At 41.0% G+C, this 20,214-nt stretch overlaps 1 protein-coding gene across 4 annotated transcripts in view; it reads right to left on the bottom strand.

The window, feature by feature from the left end:
• scaper (S-phase cyclin A-associated protein in the ER) overlaps positions 1-20,214 on the bottom strand; it is a 42,005-nt gene that overhangs the window by 17,293 nt on the left and 4,498 nt on the right. For 2 of the 4 annotated variants that reach the window (XM_011607348.2, XM_029842384.1), the window contains exons 4-23: positions 19,730-19,927; positions 17,793-17,893; positions 17,529-17,645; positions 16,801-16,928; positions 16,388-16,674; positions 15,547-15,888; positions 14,512-14,673; positions 14,355-14,421; positions 14,164-14,281; positions 13,954-14,065; positions 13,420-13,560; positions 13,120-13,275; positions 12,897-13,039; positions 12,510-12,591; positions 12,269-12,421; positions 11,012-11,119; positions 8,654-8,790; positions 6,342-6,407; positions 5,833-5,959; positions 545-660 (exon numbers count right to left, since the gene is read on the bottom strand). In XM_011607348.2, the coding sequence (XP_011605650.2) occupies positions 545-660; positions 5,833-5,959; positions 6,342-6,407; positions 8,654-8,790; positions 11,012-11,119; positions 12,269-12,421; positions 12,510-12,591; positions 12,897-13,039; positions 13,120-13,275; positions 13,420-13,560; positions 13,954-14,065; positions 14,164-14,281; positions 14,355-14,421; positions 14,512-14,673; positions 15,547-15,888; positions 16,388-16,674; positions 16,801-16,928; positions 17,529-17,645; positions 17,793-17,893; positions 19,730-19,927 (2,861 nt within the window). Of the gene's footprint in view, positions 1-544; positions 661-5,832; positions 5,960-6,341; positions 6,408-8,653; positions 8,791-11,011; positions 11,120-12,268; positions 12,422-12,509; positions 12,592-12,896; positions 13,040-13,119; positions 13,276-13,419; positions 13,561-13,953; positions 14,066-14,163; positions 14,282-14,354; positions 14,422-14,511; positions 14,674-15,546; positions 15,889-16,387; positions 16,675-16,800; positions 16,929-17,528; positions 17,646-17,792; positions 17,894-19,729; positions 19,932-20,214 lie in introns of all 4 variants that reach the window. The other 2 variants (XM_029842386.1, XM_029842385.1) reach the window with 2 other exon arrangements.

Raw genomic sequence — 20,214 nt, 5'->3', positions numbered from 1 at the left:
CAGAGATTCAGAGACCAGTAAATGCTAATGAATGGGAGTGCAAGGCCATTTGAGTCCATTACAGAGTCCCACTAGTAAGTATGGCAGCCTCTCTGAGGTTATCTACTGGCAAATGCCAGGCCCACAACTCAAAAATACTCAGTTCTCTAAATGATAAATGGGAAGTGTGTGCGTTCTGAATTTCAAAAGAAAAGACTCAATGCAAATGGAAATGTTCTCCATCTCTAAAAGGGCCTCAGCGTTACTCACTTATGCAGACAGGATATTTATTAAGATGGAGCATTTATAAACAACGATGAAGTAGCTGAGTTGAGATAAGGTCAGTCATTTCATTGAACTGCATAAAGAGGATTTAAAGAAGTGTGCTGCCTGTAGGCTCTGAGAAAAGACTGTCCAAGTGCACTCACTAAAGAAAAGGAATGTAATGTGTTAATATAGAAAAGAACGCTGATTGTTGAAGTACACGTTCCTAAAAGTACAGTACATCCCATACTTAATGTTCATGTTACCAGCTTAAAGAACCTGATTTGGTGATGGCACTCACTTTAGAGGAATACGAGGAACCGCAGTGGGCGTGGAGGCAACAGTGACGACCTGGAGAATTTGTTCCAGAGCTGACAGGCCACCGCCCATTTGGAAGGCCACTTGGTCTGCGTTGTTCTGTCGAGGGATGAACAGACAAGGGACAGAGAGTTAAATAAATGTTCAGCCATGGGAGGAGGAGACACAGACCTGACAGGGATTATATGATTCCTACTGCAGCAGAATTCTCCGCAACATGTGACCCCTGAAGTATTCCTGTCTAATGTCAAAAGTGCACAACCTGGCTCTGACTTGCAGCAAGTCTACATTCAATGGAAGGCAAATGCTCTGGAGGCTCCAGTTTGAATGGGTGGGCTCAATGGATGACCACAAACAACAGCATGACTTGATGTGAAAATAGGGGACATGCCCAAAAAAGGGCCACTTTTAAAAAGTGTGACATCCCCTCACAGCTCAGATCTATAAATTTCATACTGACAAATCAATAAAAAGTTTAACCCTTAAAGTTATTTAACCTTCCTGGCTGAATTATGCAGCAGATAGTTTGAACAATTATGTAAAACGCTGATTGTTAACTGACTCATCAAAACTAGCTTTAGCTTGACTGCGTCAGTCTGATCCGTGTTTTGTTTGTTCACATACAGTATACTTCATTCACAAACATGTAAATAGTTAGGCTGTGCTCTCCTGTGATGAGAGAGTAATTAGCCGTAGGTCAGGTGCTGTTGTTACAGTGTCTTTTATAAATCAGTACAAGTGACGACCAGGCATGTTTTTGCCTGGGTTGATGAGGAGGAAAAGATCTAGAGGGGAGCTGCTGATGGAGGACCTTCTTCACCCCACTGCACAAGGCTGTGTTACACTGCAGGTCACTCCTCCGCCTAATGAGGTTACAGGATCCTCGGTGCTGTGACAGCACAAAAACCCAACCACTTCACAGCACTTTTGTTCTGCAGATGGGAAGTTGCCAACAAGCCTGAACACATTGAGAGAGAGGCGCTTTACCAAATTACAGATAAGCTCTTCATCTGTCATTCATTCCTGATGCTAAGGTAACAGATTTCAGTGCTAAACATACACATACCTGGAAGAGTCGCCAAGCAATTATTGAGGCTCTGAGACAAAAGCATTAGCAAAAAGCTAAAGATGCTTTATCATGAACCCAAATGGGGAGACGTCTGAGGTTTTACACATCAGCTCCAAAAACATCAATTTGATCACCTCTTGGTATCCAGCAACTTGTTTCCATATCTAATCAGTTGCAGTAGCTGAGCTCATCTTAAACCCCTTCTTAGCCCTCCTATCAACACACCCACCTAAAAATCTCAGGCAAAAAGAGAAAAAGCAGCTCTGACATACCAGCTTACAAAATAGAATGAAAGAGGTAACTGGGATCTGCCCAATCCTGGCTGTCTCCTGTGAAATCCAGACAAGAGTTTTTGGCTAGTCCTGTCTGCTCTGCTGACAGATTTATCTGTTGTGATGATGGAACAATACAAGTGAGGGAGATTAGGTTTAATCTCCCTGACACACTATCTTTTAGGTGGTCCCCACAAGCCATGGTCCACAGAAAACAATAAACTCTTATCTACCTGCGTAGAAGTCGCAGACTAAAGTGGTGTGGACTAAGCTAAATGCGGCAAATGTTGGCTCAACTATCAGGCGCAGGTATCTGTAGATGTACTGCCAACTGTGAAAAGTTTTCTTTCAGGATTGTGGTGCAGCAAAATATGTCATGCTTCTATTTCCACCACAATCAAATTGTTGTATAGCATTTGACTGCTTTCCACCCAGTAAAAAGCCATCTGAAAGCTGCAGTTATTACACCTACTGTTCATCAGCTTGATTGCATTTTAACAATGAACAAACCAGAGTGTTGACATTAGCATTTAGCGTAAAGCCAAGCTATGTATACAACCATAAAGCTTCTAAAGTATCAACTCCCTCAGGTTGAAACATTTAGACAATATGTGCCGAGTACTCTCAATGGGTATATATTTACTTTAAACATGTAAAGAAAAACAAATATCAAACTTTGCTCTACTTATCTTGGCTATGCAAAGCATTTTATGGTGTAGATTTTCGATGGAAAACAGGAAAATGCTTTCAATAATCAGTGTATAACCGCAACCAAACATCTCACAATTGTATAAATCCAGCTTCATCCTCCAGCTTGTCAACGCTGAGCACACATCAGTAAGGATTGCAGTAAAGATGACTGGACAGCTAATTTCCCCCAAAAGAGCAAAAAGAACACAAATGAGAAGGATAGCTACTGAATAATACAGCAGGGGGAATCTTATTCAATTACTGTCCGGGGTGACCATTGTTAGCCCAGTTCATTGGAAGCCAGAAGCAGCTGGCAATTCCTGTGACACTGTACGCACCCCGGCAGACCAGCCAGATTGCACTTTGTAGTCTTCTTTCCCCAGACACTTTAATTAAAGCTACAGGGAGGGCACAACCTCCACCGTCCTTCCTCCTAACAGATGGACAACAACTGGCAGAGTTCATTAGGTCCCAGCTTCAACTTTGATCAGAACCCTATCAGAGCTGGACTATCCCTCCCATCTAAAAAATATCACTAAACAATATTAATACAGACAATACAGACAGCTCACAGTTGTCAGGATTTTCAACCTTTACAGTAAAGTTTTGAGAGGTCTACAAAGTTATGTGAGCTGAGTCGAATAAACCGCAACAAGGCTGCTGGAGTAAATATTTTAAACCCTAGAATAAACTTGTCTGTTTACATGATATAACATCATAATGCTTTAGTACACAGGAGGATAAAGCAAATGTGGAAAATGGTAATCTTGCGGTGTTTATCCTACACAAAGGAACTAAGATTATTTACGATTGTGGTTTTTCCTTAAACCATTTCACTCACTGTAATCTTAATATTGCATGCACGTACACCATCAGCACAGACAAATGGACACAAAACATGACCATGTTTTTCATAGATAATGGGTGAGTGTGTTTGGGTAACCCTGATAATTCGATTTAAGAGTGAAAGAATAATAAACTCAGAAAGATGGAGCATTTCGACGGGAAACTGAAAATTCAACATCTATTTTTCTTGTATCTCCTGCTTGACATGGGGGTGTACCTGTCAGTCTGCAGGAGGCCCACAACAAACTCAATTAACCTACCTTTCTGCCCCTCCCCTTCTTCCCTGTCCCCTGTCAAGATCAATCTTACTCCCCCCAAAACCAAAATTTTACAGCTCTTTAAAAAAGAAATCACTGCTTAAAAACCTTGAACAATACACTCAATAATATAAGTTTAAAAAACATATGGTAATAAAACTAAAGTGTGAAGAAAAATGTGAAACTAATAGTAAAAATCTGATCTGACACAAAATAAACCATTAGAGGCCACAGACAGAGAAAAACACAGTGGGGTCAAACACTACAAGTGGTGTAGCAGAGAACTGATGAGGGGAGACAACGAGCAAAAAAAGCAGTGCAGTTGGGGTAGTTCTGGGTGTTGTCGAAGGAATTAGCAGAGAAAATGGAGACTCAATCAGATATGGGGGAGAAAAATAAATCTCTAGGTGAGTCAATGACATGAGAGATGCTTGTTAGGTCAAAAAATCCAAATGGTCCCGACTTGATGTGAGTCACAGGCCAGCCAGTCACGCTGACAGAGACTCTATTTATTTAACTATGGCGGTGGTTTGGAGATTGAAGTGCTCCTTACTGGACAGTTATTTTTGGCCCCGGTTTTACTGACTGCTTGTGTAGGAGCAAAATAAAACTAAATAGTACAAAAATGTGAGTTTCTCTTAAATAGAAAAAGAGAAAGAGCACCCAAACTAAGTGTGGATCTGACTCCTTGCCCGCAGCACTACAGTTAAAGGGGGCCCATCCCCTGTGTCCCACTGACCTCTGACCTCCCAGTGGGAATAGGCAGTGCTGAAGGGAGGAGCCATCGTGTAGCGACAGCTTGTGAGCTACTCACATCTCACTGATCCCCTCCTCTCTCCTTACAGGATGCTGTGCCACCCATCTCAGCCACTTCTTCCGTCGCCTCTCTGGGGAAATTCAATAAGAGCCTCTCCAGACGTCCCCATCGTTGCTGATGGGAGCCCATAAACTCACTATTGCCACACTCGGAGGCGTAAGTAGTATAGTATGATCGTTCGTACTATAAATTGGCTGGAAATTTATGTCTCATTACAGGAAGTGGGCTGTATTTTCTCCTCATCATAAACAGGGTGTCAGGTATTTTTAAAAACCTCTTTCAGTTTAAAGATCAATGTAAAATTTTGTTTCAAACCCCACAAAATAGTGCTCCACATAAACCACAGTAACTGATGTCTGCAATTTAAAATGACAGCTGTAAAGAAAATGAATGCCTTTGTTCAGAAAAGTCTTACCATGCCCGGGATTTTATCTGAAAATCCAATTTATTATTGTCTAAACAACTGACATTTGAGTCAAGCGGGCTGCTCAGCCCCATGACAATGCCTGCTCTCGTGCTAGGAAGCTCCTCTATTGGTACCATGTGCACAATGAAAACACAGTTAATCTGGTCTTCATTAGTAAATAACCAAAGGCAAGTTTGGTCAAGGTAAGCGATATGCCACGTTTGAACGGTGAAACACATGGAGAGAGCCAGAGATAACTCATCAGTGAAGAGACGTGCCATAGGGCTGGCATGACCTGTGTGCCGCTACAGACTGCTCCAGAAAAAAGTACAGAGCGAAACACTCACTGGAGAGCAGCAGATCATTTACAGACACAGAATCACCCTTTAAATAAATGAGCTATGTTGGGATGTATTATTCCAAAAATAAACAGAGGCTGAATAAAGGACACCAACCGTCTTGCTTTTCAAGATTGAAACTACAACAATCAGCCACACTACAGCGCACATGCATAATGTTACAAATGACTTAATATCCCCTGGTGGTTTCCACTCTGCTGAACACTGTCTAGAGAGACATAAATGACAAGAACTTGTCTAAATCATCACGAGGAGAGTTACTGACTGACTGTATTTTGCTCAGTGTGCATTGGTGTTTTTGTAAAGAATATTTAGCAATTTGAGCTTAACACAAAGTAAAAGAAAAGTCTGTCTGGAGAACATATTTTTAAAGTATCAATATAATAATATGGAGGAGAGAACTATAATGTCACCTAATATAACAGCGATTTGTAGTAAAGAAAATGTTAGTATCGTAGGTGCATCTAAATGACAATGAACACATGATAAATTAAGTATATAATGGAATAACATCAAAACAAGGAAATGTAGCTGTGTGCGATCTATTTGCCTTGCCTGTTTCTCCAAAATGCGGGAGAGCTCTCCCAGAGTCCTATCCAGACTGGACACTTTATTGTTGGCCCACTGCCCACTGTCCTGGCCCTGCAAATGCTTCAGCAGATCCTTAACCAAGCGCTGCAACCTGAAAATAAAGGAAATAATAGAGATTCAGATATAAATCAGTTCTTCAACCATTTTCTAATCCTCACTTAGCCAACTTCTACTCAACATGTAAAAGACGAAGCTAGAGGCTACATGGGTGGCACCTTACAGGCATGTAGATCAAAAATGACATTTTATCCAATCGCCAATAGAAAGCTTGTCAAATTTAAGCACATTATTAGTAGATGCCACACTTCTTTTTGGTAAATTTACTATAAAGCTACATTCATGTCATCAACTTACACAGAAAATAGTTTGTAAATGAATGTATGCAATCGTCCACTCAGAAGAGTTTTATAGTCATTGCCAAATCAATATAAAAAGTAATCTATGTAGCTCTGTAGTTCTGAAAAAGCACTTACTTTGCCTTGTATGGAGAATCAGGAACCTGTGCTTTTGTCTCCACTGATGTCTCATATTCCTTTGCCCTACAAAGTGGGAAGCAGGAGAAAGTCTTTAAATCCCAAAGGCATCATAGTCTTTGCCCTCTGGTAGAAACACAACATAATGATGGTGTCAAAGCACAGCGAACAAGAACAAGCAGAGTTTGTTTATTTGAACCGACAGCCATTTAACAAGTAACTTAACTATAAAAACAATCAGTCAGCATCTCTGTGGGAACAGGTTGGTCAACGCTATCAGCTGTTATCAAGAGAACTTAATTCTGTCCTGTAATCTACCTTCATCTGGGTCATTTTTAACATGTGAGTGCAGTGTTCTTTTCTCCTCTGTGTCAAATAAACATTTAAAGGGAATGCAGGTAACACCAACAGTGTTTCTGAATGCATGACCTCTAAAAAGGTCATGACCATTGGGGAACTGATGACATTACTTTAACAAGCGCTGCACCGTCCAGCGTGTGTGTGATAGAGAACATGTGACACAAGGTGAGGGAGGAAATGCATCAATCAGGTCTTCCCAGACCTGATAAGTAACTATTGATCTGGGTAAGATAGAGTGCCTTCCGGTTACCCATTTCTACACTGATAAAATGATATGATGAAGCACTTCCTGGAAGACGACAGGTGGACCTGTGCATGATCCTCCTCAGGATTTGTTGCATTCAAGGGCGTCATCCAGCAGAGAATGATAATGCAACATACACACGTGGGCAAGAACACTGAGGAATAACACACCCTTCCAAATACTAGTCCAGTGTAGAAATTCAAGACCTAACATTAGCTATTTACTTAAGAAAAAGGATCTAATCAATAAGCCATTAATAGGTTAATAGTGCACGATTAGTGCATCTGAATTGTGCTGCATTTAAGTGTCGATTGCCAAGAGTAATTTCCATATCCCACCAGAGGCTTAAATGGTCGGTATGAACTTATGCTCAGAAGGAAACACATTTTATCTGCATTACTTGTCATACATGACAGTAAAATATCTGACAGGTTTATAATCATGCAAGTTAAATGGGTGGCAACTGTCAATTTGTATCTTATTACCTAAAGTAGCCTTCAAATGGGCTTCAGACAATAAATATCAGTGACCATCAATAACAATAAAAGCACAAATTTACAGTGTATAGTTGTAGGTGATAACAGACACCATTTCATTAGTATACACATGCACATTCAACATCAGTAAAGACATGCACACCACAAATTCACACACCAACACTGTTTTACTGAGAACTGCACAATGAGAAAAGCAATTAAAGTTCATTCTGGACCATGAGTACAGACTTTTCCAAGAATAAGAATCATTCTGACACCTACTGACCTGAAACAACCCTACACTTAATGTAATGTCTCAACTGGCCAAGATGCCAAAAGCTGTGTTATTCCAGAAAAGGCTGCATTCTAAATTAGTTAAAATCTGATAAGATGTTGTAAAAATCAAGCAGATGCAGTGTAACAATAAATAAGGCTAATCTAAACACAGTGTTGAGGCACAATGTTTATAACAGATACCGATGCTGGTCAGCAAAGTATAATTAAAACATTTTTTTAATGATTTAATTTAAAACAATGAAATACTTATGTTCAATGGAATGCTCTTCTTCTTGCTCAAGATGATTGAAACCATAAGGCTTCTTGCAGACAGCTATGTATTTTGCAGTCGAGTTAAAAAATTAATTAGCATACAGATATCAATGTCACCGTCCTGTTTTCAGTGGAGTTCAATCATTCATAACAATAACATCTTACAACAAGTACTGTCAGCATTGTTGTCTTTTTTCCACCCCTCTCCCTCCCTCTCATGACAGCCATTTAAAATGATTTACTTCAGCTCTGGGCTCTGACACAGAGCAGCTCTGCCTCCTATTTGTTGATTACTATTGATTTTCTTTGATACTTCATTTAAAAATCAATAGCTCAGAAGAAGAAAAATAGGCATGGGCCATACACACTTTAACATGGCTACTGTACGCCGATGAAGATTTGGCAATGCCATGGCAGCAATTTTGAGGAAAGCTCTTTGCAGGTGAACGTTGGGGTCCTCCGGATCGATTTGTAGTTTTGCTGCCCAATCACAGAAAGTGGTCATAAATTAAACTCATCAGTGTTACCTTGTGGTTAGCCAGGGTGCACAGAACACTTGCATCCCATCTCCTTGTCACTCATAAAAAGTCCTGGCACCGTTTTGCCCTCCGTGTAACAGAGGATGGAGGGAAAAAGGGGAAAAAAGGTGGATCGACACAAAGGAAAATTCTAAAAGTTATTACCTGGAATTCATCCTGGCACGGAGCTTTTTTGCCTTTTTCCGCGCCTTCAGTCTCTCTTCGCCATTTTTAATACTCTCGGAGGACACGGAGCTGTCTGTCACGATGTCATGGATGTACTTCTTTAAAGAAAGGTGCTCCTAGAGGAGACAAATATCAATAAACCAAAGATTTATTGCCACTCTATGTACTTCAGCTGAACACAGTTGTGAATGACGTAATGGTTACAAAAACAAACCCTTTAATATATGGTTGAAAATACTGAAACAACGTTTTTAAGTGAAGGCCTGAAGTATTTTTCTATACCAGCTAATCCTATAATATACAGCATTATGAATTAGGAGTTAATAATGATCCATTCCAGCACATAAATTGTATTTCAAATATATTGAATAATTTGATATACAAAATAAAGTCATCATAGTCCATTTGTGTACATTGAAGTTATATAGCCTGACTCTGACGGGGGCTATATTGAATGACCTGTAATCTACACCTTTTAATAACACCATTCTACACAATAAGTACCTTTGAAGCTTCCCGCCCATAGACATGCTAAAAGGCAGAAGGTGTCTGGCTCTGTCAGAAGATTCTGATAATTTCATGAGGAGACAAGGGAATGTAACTTAATTTGGACAGCTTGATGTATGTGCAAGAAACCAATTACGCAATTATGCTGTCATCCAGCACCACAGAGGATAGGATGACCTCACAGATAAAGGTTTTCCATTCAGCAGTTGAGCTACCCTGGGCGTGGGATGCCATACTCCCAGTCACAAGTGCTCTTAGTGCACCTGCGCTCTGAATAGCTTTTAATATACGTTTCCATCAACGGTATAAAGTTTACGACTTTAAATGACCATAAAAAGGCAAACCAAATCTGTTTTTCAACTTATGAAACAAGAGTACAAAGAAAAAAGGAGGTGGAACTTGGAAAATGAACAGTTCAACAGAATTGGTGCTTATATTTCCATATGTGGTTTGGTGTGCTTTGTACACACCTCTGCCCCTTTATTCTATCACGTCACACATCAGTCATGAAATGTGACCATAGCTGTCCCTCACTGGGGGAAGCAGCTGTTTTGTAATTTCTCTGAGAGGTTCCCCAGTACACAAGGCACTGACATAATGGAATTATTTCAAAACATCTCTGAAGCACCGGATATATAAGAGTACCTGAAATATTCAGCTGTAAAATATATATAATAATAACACCAAGAAAATAATCACGACAGCCTATTTTTCTATTTCTAGTAGGATAGATTGACTGGACATTATGCAAAATGTGAATGTTTAAAAACAATCAAACTTGGTGATAGACAGGCATCATCTATTGATGCACAGTAACAAAGCAGTAACAGTTGGCCTCAAGGCACAACTACCCCAAAACACCAGATTACAAGTAACATACCCATCATAAAACATCTTTGCTTTACTCTCACACAAACATACTGACAACACATATAAAGGGTGGATAATGCATAAACACATCCATGATTATCATGTGACAAGGCCCAAGAAGTACAGCAGACTTTCAATTTGAAGAGAGGCTGCTATGAGATATGAGACGAGAGTGATACGGTTTCATCCTTACAGCAGTGATGTGATAATGATATTTTCATACCGATCAGCTTCCTAGAATAAGTCTAAATGGTAGAATGGATATGTCATTATAGGCTGATGTAAGGAACTATAATTTGGAAATGAGTTATTACTGGTTTAAATTAAATGGTTCTACCAAAATGTGTTTTCACATAAACGATAAGGGGAATCATAATCTATCTAAACATGTAGTGGTGAATTTGTCAAGAGTTTGTGTTCCCAGCTTACAATGTTCAAGACACTGCCACACAGAAGAAAAATCATCATTTAAAGAGGAAAAAGGAAGGAAAATATATCAATTACTCGCCACTGAAATAAGCTTTGAATGGAGGAGCGGCATGGGCCAAAGGTGCTGCATATAGCACCAACAGTTGTCAGCTTCACAATAAGCACTGCTGAAAAGGCAATCTCATATTGCAGCCGGAGAGGTTACCTTGCATTAACGAGCTGCCTTCCTGTGGAAGGGGCTTCATGACAAAACAGCCTGGAGTCAAGGGGGTGTTGTCACCCCTCTGTTGATGCGTTGAACCATAACTGTGTGCATTTCAAGGCCCATTTACAATTAAACAATGCCTCCACCAGAGCGGTGGTAGTGAAAAGGGACGCGTGAACAATAATAATGACCGTGTCATAAAAGACAAGTGTAGTATCCCTTTCTCTTTTTACGCATCATGAACAGCAGGGGGGCAGTGGGTGTTTGTTCCTGTTGTGTGTCAGTGTGATTCACATAGACAGAGAAGGTGCGAGATGGGTGCGTACCACTTCTTCATCAGACAGCTCTCGTCCTTGGATGCTGCTACTGTCTCGGACTGCTTGTTGATGCCTTTTGCCCTTGGTGTGGCTGAACAGGTGCACCTCTGAGGTGATCTGCCAACATAAACACAGCGGTCAGAGGTCACTGCAGTGGACACAATGGACATAGAGGAAGGAAAGAGTCCACATTGGACCCAGGGGACACATGTGAAACAATATACCTCAAGGGCTCGTCAAGGGGACAGAACCTGGCTTTAGTGAACACCACTTACATCTTAGATCAAAAAAAGTTAACATGTTACATATAGAGTTCAATTTTGTTACCGCAAACGATTATTTTATCTAACTTTAATTTAAAGTGAAACATAGTTTATAGAATTATTCTATTGCTACAAATGAAATTTACAAGAACATAATGAAAACCTTCAAGTATACCACAAAAACAGGCAGGTGTGCAAGACACAACATCGTTCTCAAACCTCTGGAAAGGAGCCCATTTAGAAAGGTCTGTGTTTCATGTCATTAAATTAAGTGCTTGCTCCTGACCAATCTATGATCTCTGGTGTCAGATGTTGGCCAAGGTCATCCAACATTTTAACAAGATTCCCTCTTTCAGCCCCCAACCCTCCTCTTTATCTGATGCTGACTCGTACACTGAAGGTGCCCCACCCTTGTTGCCATCATAGCTAGTTTGAGATGTTGTCAACTTGTACATTTCCTGCATAGAATTTTTTTAAAGAGAATCAAGCTTACTCATAAATCTATGCAAATTGAAACATTCAATCAGCATAATTAAATGCTTGGTACATATAGAGGTGACTGAAAATTCAAAGTAAAAGAACTGTCACACCTATTTACCTTAATTAGAAGACAAATGAAAAGAATGTGCAATCTATTCGAAAGCAATCAGGATATTAATCCTAGTTTTCTATTCCTATTTCTATTATATTCATATTTCTATTTCCCATTTTCTGCTTAAATGCAACTACGGTACATCTGGGCAAATATCAGATTCTCCCATGAGCTGATCACAAACCTCAACTGAACAGGGAAAATATGTTACACCAAGTGTTAATATGTTAACCAAAGTGCGTAAACATCCAATAACTGTATGATGAGATTGAAAAAGAAAAAAGGCTATTCTTTATCTTGGAATTTTGTGAAAAATACATCATGTTCAGAATGATTTTCGATCTATCTATATAGTAGTGTATGTACAACAGTGGACACCAGAATACATGTGATGATGCGTGGAGTACATACCACCACGCCGCATAAGGAGCACTGTTTCTTGCGCTCATATGGTGTCAGTTTGGGGGCGTAGTCTGGGTTAGCATGTCGACCACTGCTGAGCTCAGCAGCTTTCTCCTTCCTCTGCTCGATTTGCTCCATATGCCTACGGCTGCTTTCATCATGCTATGGAAGACACCAGGTAGAATACACAGGCTCATATAAGAAACTGAATATTAGTACTGTGGCCATTTGTGAAATGCTGTGAAGTTACCTTCATCTGAATTTTCTTTTGCAGCTCTTCCATGGCTTCTTGCTGAGCAGCACTAAGGGCAGCCAGGCGTTCTTCTCGGTCTCTAGAAAGAAACAGTAAAATACAGATTTGAGAAATATCTATATTCCCCATTCTTTATTCTTCTAGTTTTAATGTTGTAAAATTAGAAATTAAAAGATGTAAAATAAAAAACATGTACTTGAATCTACTGTATATTATTAAACTTAAAATCACATTAAAAATCAATGATGTTGAGGTTGTGTTTTTCCACCGCAGGTTGTGAGTTCCATCACTAGCCATCAATTAGGGGAAACAAGAGGTTGTATTCACAGTGGAAATTATGCAGCTATCTTTGTGTCCACATTTTGGGGATTTGTTTCTGCAGACCTGGCCCGCTCTCGTGCTGCATCTTCTCTGGCTTTCTCTTTTTCCTGCCTCTGTTGTTCAATACGAGCTTCCTGTTCCTTCCTCCGCATCAGCAGCTCCTCCACCCTCGCCTGCCTCTCTGCTTCCAGGGCACGTTTACGCTCCTACAGCAGTAGCACAAAATGCATAAATGTCACATTTCAATAATAAAAAAAATAGTCTGGGTCACATATTTATGTTACACCTGCACAGCTTCATCTCTGGCCTGTTTTTCCTCCTGTCTCCTCTGTCTATCTTCTTGCAGCTCATTGAGGCGTTGTTCATATTCATTTAACTTGGCGAGGGCATCATGTCTTTTGTTTTGAGCTTCAAGAGTGTTGATGAATGCAATTTCATTAACCTGTACAAAAAACACTTTCAAATGAGGATATAGCTAAACAGAGAACAAAAAGTGCAGGTATGCAACAGAAATACTGAAAGGTATACAATACAGACAACCAGTCATGTACATAGTTGATGCTTTTCAGGTAATATTCAGCTCTACCTTGGCCTCTTCTTCTTGAGCCTTTTTCACAATAGCCTGAAGCTGTAACTCTCGCTTAAATTCTGCGTGTAATAACTTTTCCTCCATCATCCTTCGGCGTTGCTCTAACAGCTCCTCCTTCCATTTTCGCACCTCCTTCTCCTGTAGAGAAAACAGGGACACAGTGGAGTGACAAAAATAGTACAAAAAACTACAGTAGAGACAACTCATGTGCAATTAATCTAGTCTACAAACTAATTAATATGAATACACCTCACTTGTATATTTATTTTATTCTGATTCTGAGATCTACTAATCTTGCCAGGGCCTAAGAAACAAAAACAAACTTCATGAAAGGCTGTTGACTTTGGCCAAACGGTCTCTCTCAAAACTGTCTGAAGCCAACTGGCCTGGATGGGACTGAAGGGAGTTAGAATAATTTGTGATTCTATCAGGGAGTGTGTTGACAAAACCTCTCAATGAGAATCAGGTTGGGCTTGGATCGCTTGAAGGTTCTGTGAAGTCATTTCTGTCAACTTTGCATAGCTCACTCACTCTCTCCAACAGCTTCTGCAGTTTAAGTGTCTTTTCCTCACGGAGTTTGTCTCTCAGCTGCTGCGCCTTCAGCTGTTTCTCCTCATGTTTCTTCTTTGACTCTGCAATGGTTCTGTCCAAAACAGGAAAACGAATCAATTGTTTTTTTTCCAACAACTACGATGGTGCAGATTTATACCAAACACAAAAACCTCTACATAGAGTTCAAACCTTTTGCGTGATGGTGAGGACAGTTTCTCATGCATATGTATTCCGTGACCAGGTGGACGAGATGGTTCCTCCTCTACCATGTCCCCCCATGAGCTGCTCTGACGCCATGACTCATGGGCTACAAGTGAAGCATGGAAGACACAACAATTATTGTCAAGTCTAAAGAGTAACGTCCATATTGAGCCACATACCATCATATTCTGCCAGCATGTCATTCCAATCCACACTGGCTCCACAGCTTCCATTGCTGATGCTAGACTACAGTAAAGAATATTTTGTTTGTTGTTAACAATGAAGTAAAAAGTGAATCAAAGAAGCCCATAGTGGTTAAGGTATGCTTTATCTTACAGAGAAGTCATTGTCAGTCTCCAGATCATTGTTTTCAGCCTGGATTTCTCTGGTCAGCTGTTCTTCCTCAGCAATGGCACTGGCAATTGCCTCCTCATTGGCCTTTTCCAAACGATCAGCAAGCTCCTCTTTCTTGGCAAGGACCTCTGCCATGGACTGGGGCTAACGGCAGCATAAAGTCCATTTCATACATGCAGCATCACACAGTTCATTAATACTGACATTGTGCAAACAAGTACTGAATTGAAAAATCAAATAAATTTGGAGATAGAAATCTGGCAAATATTGGTGAATGCGAAAAAGCATAACGATAATGCATAGTGCAGTGCAGTTGTGCTGATTTATGATTGGCTGACAAACAATGGAACACCAAACCCAACCCTGTAAGAGCTTGAACCACACAACCATCACAAGAATCACGAGTGAGGAAGCATTCAAATCATGCAGGTCACATATTACTGTGAGGATGAAGAGATGGTGGAACAAGGCAACTGATGGCTGTTCTATTGTGACCTCTTAAATATTTTTGCTTATTTAAATGAACCATGATATAGCAATAAAAAATAAGACTAACAGCTTACTATACAGGTCATTTATTTTATACTCTGTGCCTAGTGTCAGTGTTTAAGACATTTACCTGAAAAGTGCTATTATCATCTATGAGAAAAAAAACCATTTACAGATGTGGAATGATGTTAAAGGTGTTCTTTCTCTGTCATTTGAAATGCTTAAATATTAGAGAGGTGATTTACACAATTGATAACACTGAAACATCTGATGTGGGCCATGTGATCTTCCAAATACTGCAGAGACCCAAATGAAATAAAACGGGATATTTTTCAGAGTGATCTATTCCTGCTATTCTTCACACAACTGTACTATAAAAACACCACACAGTGTTGAAGGCTCATTTGGTCTAGAGGTTTCCTAAGACTGACTTTGTTTAGGCGGTAAAGCACCCTAGGGGAATCCTTGACCACGACCACCACCACCCCCTCCCTCTTCCCCTTTGCTCCTCCATCTCTCAGCACTCACAGTAGAAAGCTCTGTGGGGTCCAGCATACTCTCCAGTTTCACCGCTGCCATGGGAGTCTCTGTCAGTCCTGGAGCAGATGCGGCCATGCCCTGTGACGCGCCCCCCTCAGCCCCATAGTCCCCCAAGGCCAGGGCACCAGATCCATCCGTCTGGGGAAGATCTGGGGATGTAGAGTGGACCATGGCTGGAACTGATAAGATAATGTCTGCTGGTGAGCCTGTGGCTGAGGATAGGTTGGGCTCTGGGGCTTGGGATGGGGTAAGAGCTGCTATGAGGGGAGGCGCGTCTTCACAGGGTTCGTCGATATACTGCCCCGAGTCTTGTGCACTCTCTGCTGGGGGCTGCACCGACAGTCACACACAAACACACGCAATCTCAAATTATTCATGCACGTGACAAGCAATTCATGAGAACCAAACAATCAAACCAGTCATTACTTAACACATAGCTTAAAACAGAAAGCATGCAGGAACTAACATGCCCTTAAAATCTGATTATGATCAGAACATGTGGACAGATTAAGGATACTGATTTGACTTTCAAAACTGACTGATGGCTATAACACACACACTTACCACGTGTGTATTGTGACATCGAGAGTATTTATTTCATGAGAGAGAAAATGGATTTTCTGCCTCTGAAATGTCAGTGTACAATCAATCGCCTTAAAGCTGATATGCCTGTCTGGACAGTCTGTCTATGAATGCCATCAACCCCAAAACAAAAACAAATGCGGTCTGGTAAAATGGTCTAATATTACTCTGCTCCTTGTGAATAATTTATATCCAGGGACTGCTCAAACAGAAGACAGAGACATTACAAAGTACTGAACCCCAGTACCTCCATCATGTCCCCATTCTCTTGACTTCCAACCTTCTCTGCAGGGTTGGGCTCAGCAAGGACTTTCTGCTCATTGTCTGGTATGGTCGTGTCCTCAGTAACAGGAAACCGAGTGTGGGATAACTGCTTCTCCTGAGGTGGTGGATGCGGCTGCTCACACTTGGGACGCTCTCGTTTTGGGGCAGCGTGCGCCAAATCAGGACAGACTTTCCCTAGTAATGTGGCAGAGCGGGGTTTGGCAGTCCGTCCTCTCTGGACAGTCTCCCAGCCTTCTGCATCCTTTTTACCTAACAAACACATCAAACACTTTATGAGACATGGAGACGGTGAGGAACTACAAGCTACAGATACATTTTTCGTTGTGAAAAAAATCATACTTTGTTGAAAAAAATCTTCCCACAAAGACTTCTTACCCAATTTTTCCCCCACAGCCGCTGTTGGTTGATTGGAGTTTGTTACAGACTGAGAGCATTTCACTCGATCTGCCCAACTGGGGCCTGGGTGTGAGAGCCGGGCTGCAGCAAGCGTAGGTGGGGGACCACTGAAAAATGAAACAGACATTATTCTTAAAAAGCTTGTGTATGACGGAGCCTCTACCCTCAGAAGATGGGACTGTTAGATGAGTCCGTTACTCTATCAAATCTAACGCGAGTCCCTCCCACTTTTTAACAATGTAGAACACTTGTGCCTATCTAACACAGCACTGTCTACTCTGACAGGATGGGCCAAAAGCAAACAACAGACCTTCCTCCTGATCAATATCCATTTCCTGCAGCATCCGATTACAGTGCGATGCACATATTGAATAGATGGTTTAGCACTCTTTAACTGATACTTTCATCTACACTTTCTGCAGCCAATGCGTCAGAATCTCAGCTAATAGTATTACACAAATGCCTCGGTATCAATGGCTAAATTGCTAGATAATAGTGTGCATCTTTCTGACCTCTACAAAAAAAAGACACAAATAATTCATTTAAAATACTCACTGTTCAATAACCAAATGCGGTTAAAATTGTGGATGGGTATTTTCTGATGATCTTTAAACTAACTTCAAATATATAACAGTGATGGGAGGTCCTGGCTGGTTGGATATTACTCCTTAGAAACAGGGTTAATGGCAGAAAAGGTTTGAGCTGACCTAAAGTTGAGGGCCCTACGAGCCCCTGGAGAAGTAACCATCCTGTCTGCAGATGGGTTTGGCATGACGTGGCGCCCTGGAGACATTTTACGCACCTCCCAGGCTAAAGATGTGGGTCTGAAGGAGAGAATCAGAATTTTTTTCCAGTACAACCGATTCAATGTTCACATTCAAGAAATGGAATTTGGGGGTTTAGAGCTCTACAAAGTTAGTATACATAAAAAAGAATTTGGCAAAATTGCACACAACTGAAAGAAGGATCACCTGTTTTGGGCATCAGTTTTCTCCAACTTCTCCTGAAGCTGGATCCAGTCTATGAGGGCTTTAAAATCACGGACATAGTTGTCTAACATCATCAAAACCTCCTGAAATTATGACAAATAATGACATTCAGAATTGGTAAGCATTAACATGAAAAAAGCACATTACGCACACCAATAAAGGGATGATTTTGCACCAAAAAATAAATAAATTATGGATTGGTTGAAGACTTATATAACTAATATTTTGGCATATTTAAAAATACAAGTTTTATATTGTTATTAGCAACTATAAAATGCCCCCCCCCCCTCCCCCCCCCCCTCTCCGGTTCACATGCAATGAGACAGAAAAGTTGAAGAAAAACAGAGAAAGCAGATTTTTATTATCAGCCTGGAGGTGTTGGATATGCAGTGATGGTGGCCTGTCTAAAGCTTTTTCCAAGGGCTCTAATGGAACGAACACAGCTGATTGATGGGGAGTGTGGAGGGAGTGGTAATTGAGAGTAAAGCTTCACCATGCTTTTAGTTAATAGACAAGTCAGGCAAGTGAAAGATGTGTCCAGCAGCAGGTCTGCTGATTAGAGCTGGTTAACAGGCAGACGCCACCGCTCCAGCCTGGTGTTCATTTGGAAATGAAGGCCGAGATGGAAACAGGTTTTCAGAAGAATCAACAATGAGTGAAGGCACCATAAAGTGGCTTTCAGCGTGTTAATAGGCATACTTACCTAAATAGAAACTTCACATAACATTTCATGAGGTATGACAAAATGTTTAACCTTCTAGAGGCAATGACATTAAGTAGGATGGGCAGTAAAAGCCTGCAGTCGTACATACATTGGGACGAATAGTTACCGCTTAACTTAAAGTGACTTCAATAATTCGCAAAAAAACACACCTGCTTTAGTTCCATTGTTGATACTAAAACACTAAGATACATTCAGGTTTTCACCTGGCAATTTGTCTAATGGATCAGATAAAAACTTAAATTATATTTGTGTATACAGGGAGTGTGTGCTCTTACACAACAACTGAGTCAGGTTCTTGTTCAAATTTTACAATAAGTGCACACAAGAGGAGTTGTGATAAACACATTCATCGATCCTCATGTTTAGCTTCCACATTTGTTAGCTCTGAGGCAGACTCTCACGGCTACAGTGGGGGTTGTGGTTGAGGCTCACATCAGAGCACTCTGCTTCTCTCCAGATGACTCCATCATCAATCAGTGCCCATTAAGACCAAACTGGGTGGGATTGGGGATTATGAACAGCACCCAGCGCTGTGGCCATCAGAGAGCATTAGTGTGAAGGAAGATACGGTTATGTGATGTAAAGCATACACTGACTGGCCAGATGTCAGACACAAGTCGAGTGACAACAAGCTGATCACACCACAGGGAGCCGTGCTGTGGCACGCAGTAAGCCAACCACACCGCAGGGAACTGGGCTCTGGTAGTGACCGCAGATTATCACCGGGACTGCTCTCAGTATAATGCTTTATGGCAGAAAAATCAATACAACAAAAGAGCAGCGGTATCATACCAGTGCACCCTTGAGCAATATCACAGTACTAGCCCTGCGCTAAGACAAAAACACACAAAATAACACCATCAAAAATGTGCTTCATGTAACACAAAAGGCCAAAAATGGGGGTTGTAGTGGGCAAAACCACGTCGGTAAAAGCCCAACAACATGCACACTGCATTAGAGCATGGTTTATACTCTGTCAGTCCAGGCAGGTCAAAAGAGAGTCCTGTGATAATTCTCTCAACAGCGAGCCCTTCTGACATAAAGCAGAGACCGAGAAGAATGTGAACTGTGTAGTTTTGTTGCGACCTCAAAGTCTCCCTCTACTGGCCACAAACGATGACAGCATTTACTTACCACATATTAAACAAGTCAAGTTTGCATTTCGGACCTCTGTAACACTATTTCCTACACTCACTCTGCATTCCACAACGCTTTGGTCAGATTCACAAGTGACGTAAATCTCGTCCACAGCCCTCCGCAGGTTGTCGAAGAGGAAAGCCCAGTAGCGCGCACGCAGGTCCACTTTGCGGGGCTGCCTGGTTTTAGAGGGGCTCTTCTCTGCCCCCTTGTCTAACAAGCCTCCAAGTGCAATTTTGTGTTCCACGCCCACATTCTGTGGAAACAAGCACAGTATTATCATTAACAGCAAAAAACTAAAGTCATACTGTATGTATAGTTATGTATAATGTAGCAGAGTGTTTATTATTGCATGCAGGTAGAGAAGAAATATAAAATGTCTTATACTATTTACCATGCATGTTTGATTTGGCAAAAAAAAAACCCTATCAAAATAACTACTTTAGTGGTTTCAAGTGAGAGTGCACCAGGAAGTAAAACGTTTAAACCAGTCAGGAGGATCAATATTTATACATAACCTCACTTCCGTACACAATTACAGCA

The sequence above is a fragment of the Takifugu rubripes genome, chromosome 9 (assembly GCF_901000725.2).
Source record: "Takifugu rubripes chromosome 9, fTakRub1.2, whole genome shotgun sequence".
Lineage (NCBI taxonomy): Eukaryota > Metazoa > Chordata > Actinopteri > Tetraodontiformes > Tetraodontidae > Takifugu > Takifugu rubripes.
Note: the sequence above shows the minus strand (reverse complement) of the source record. Positions and strands in the feature narration are given on the sequence as shown.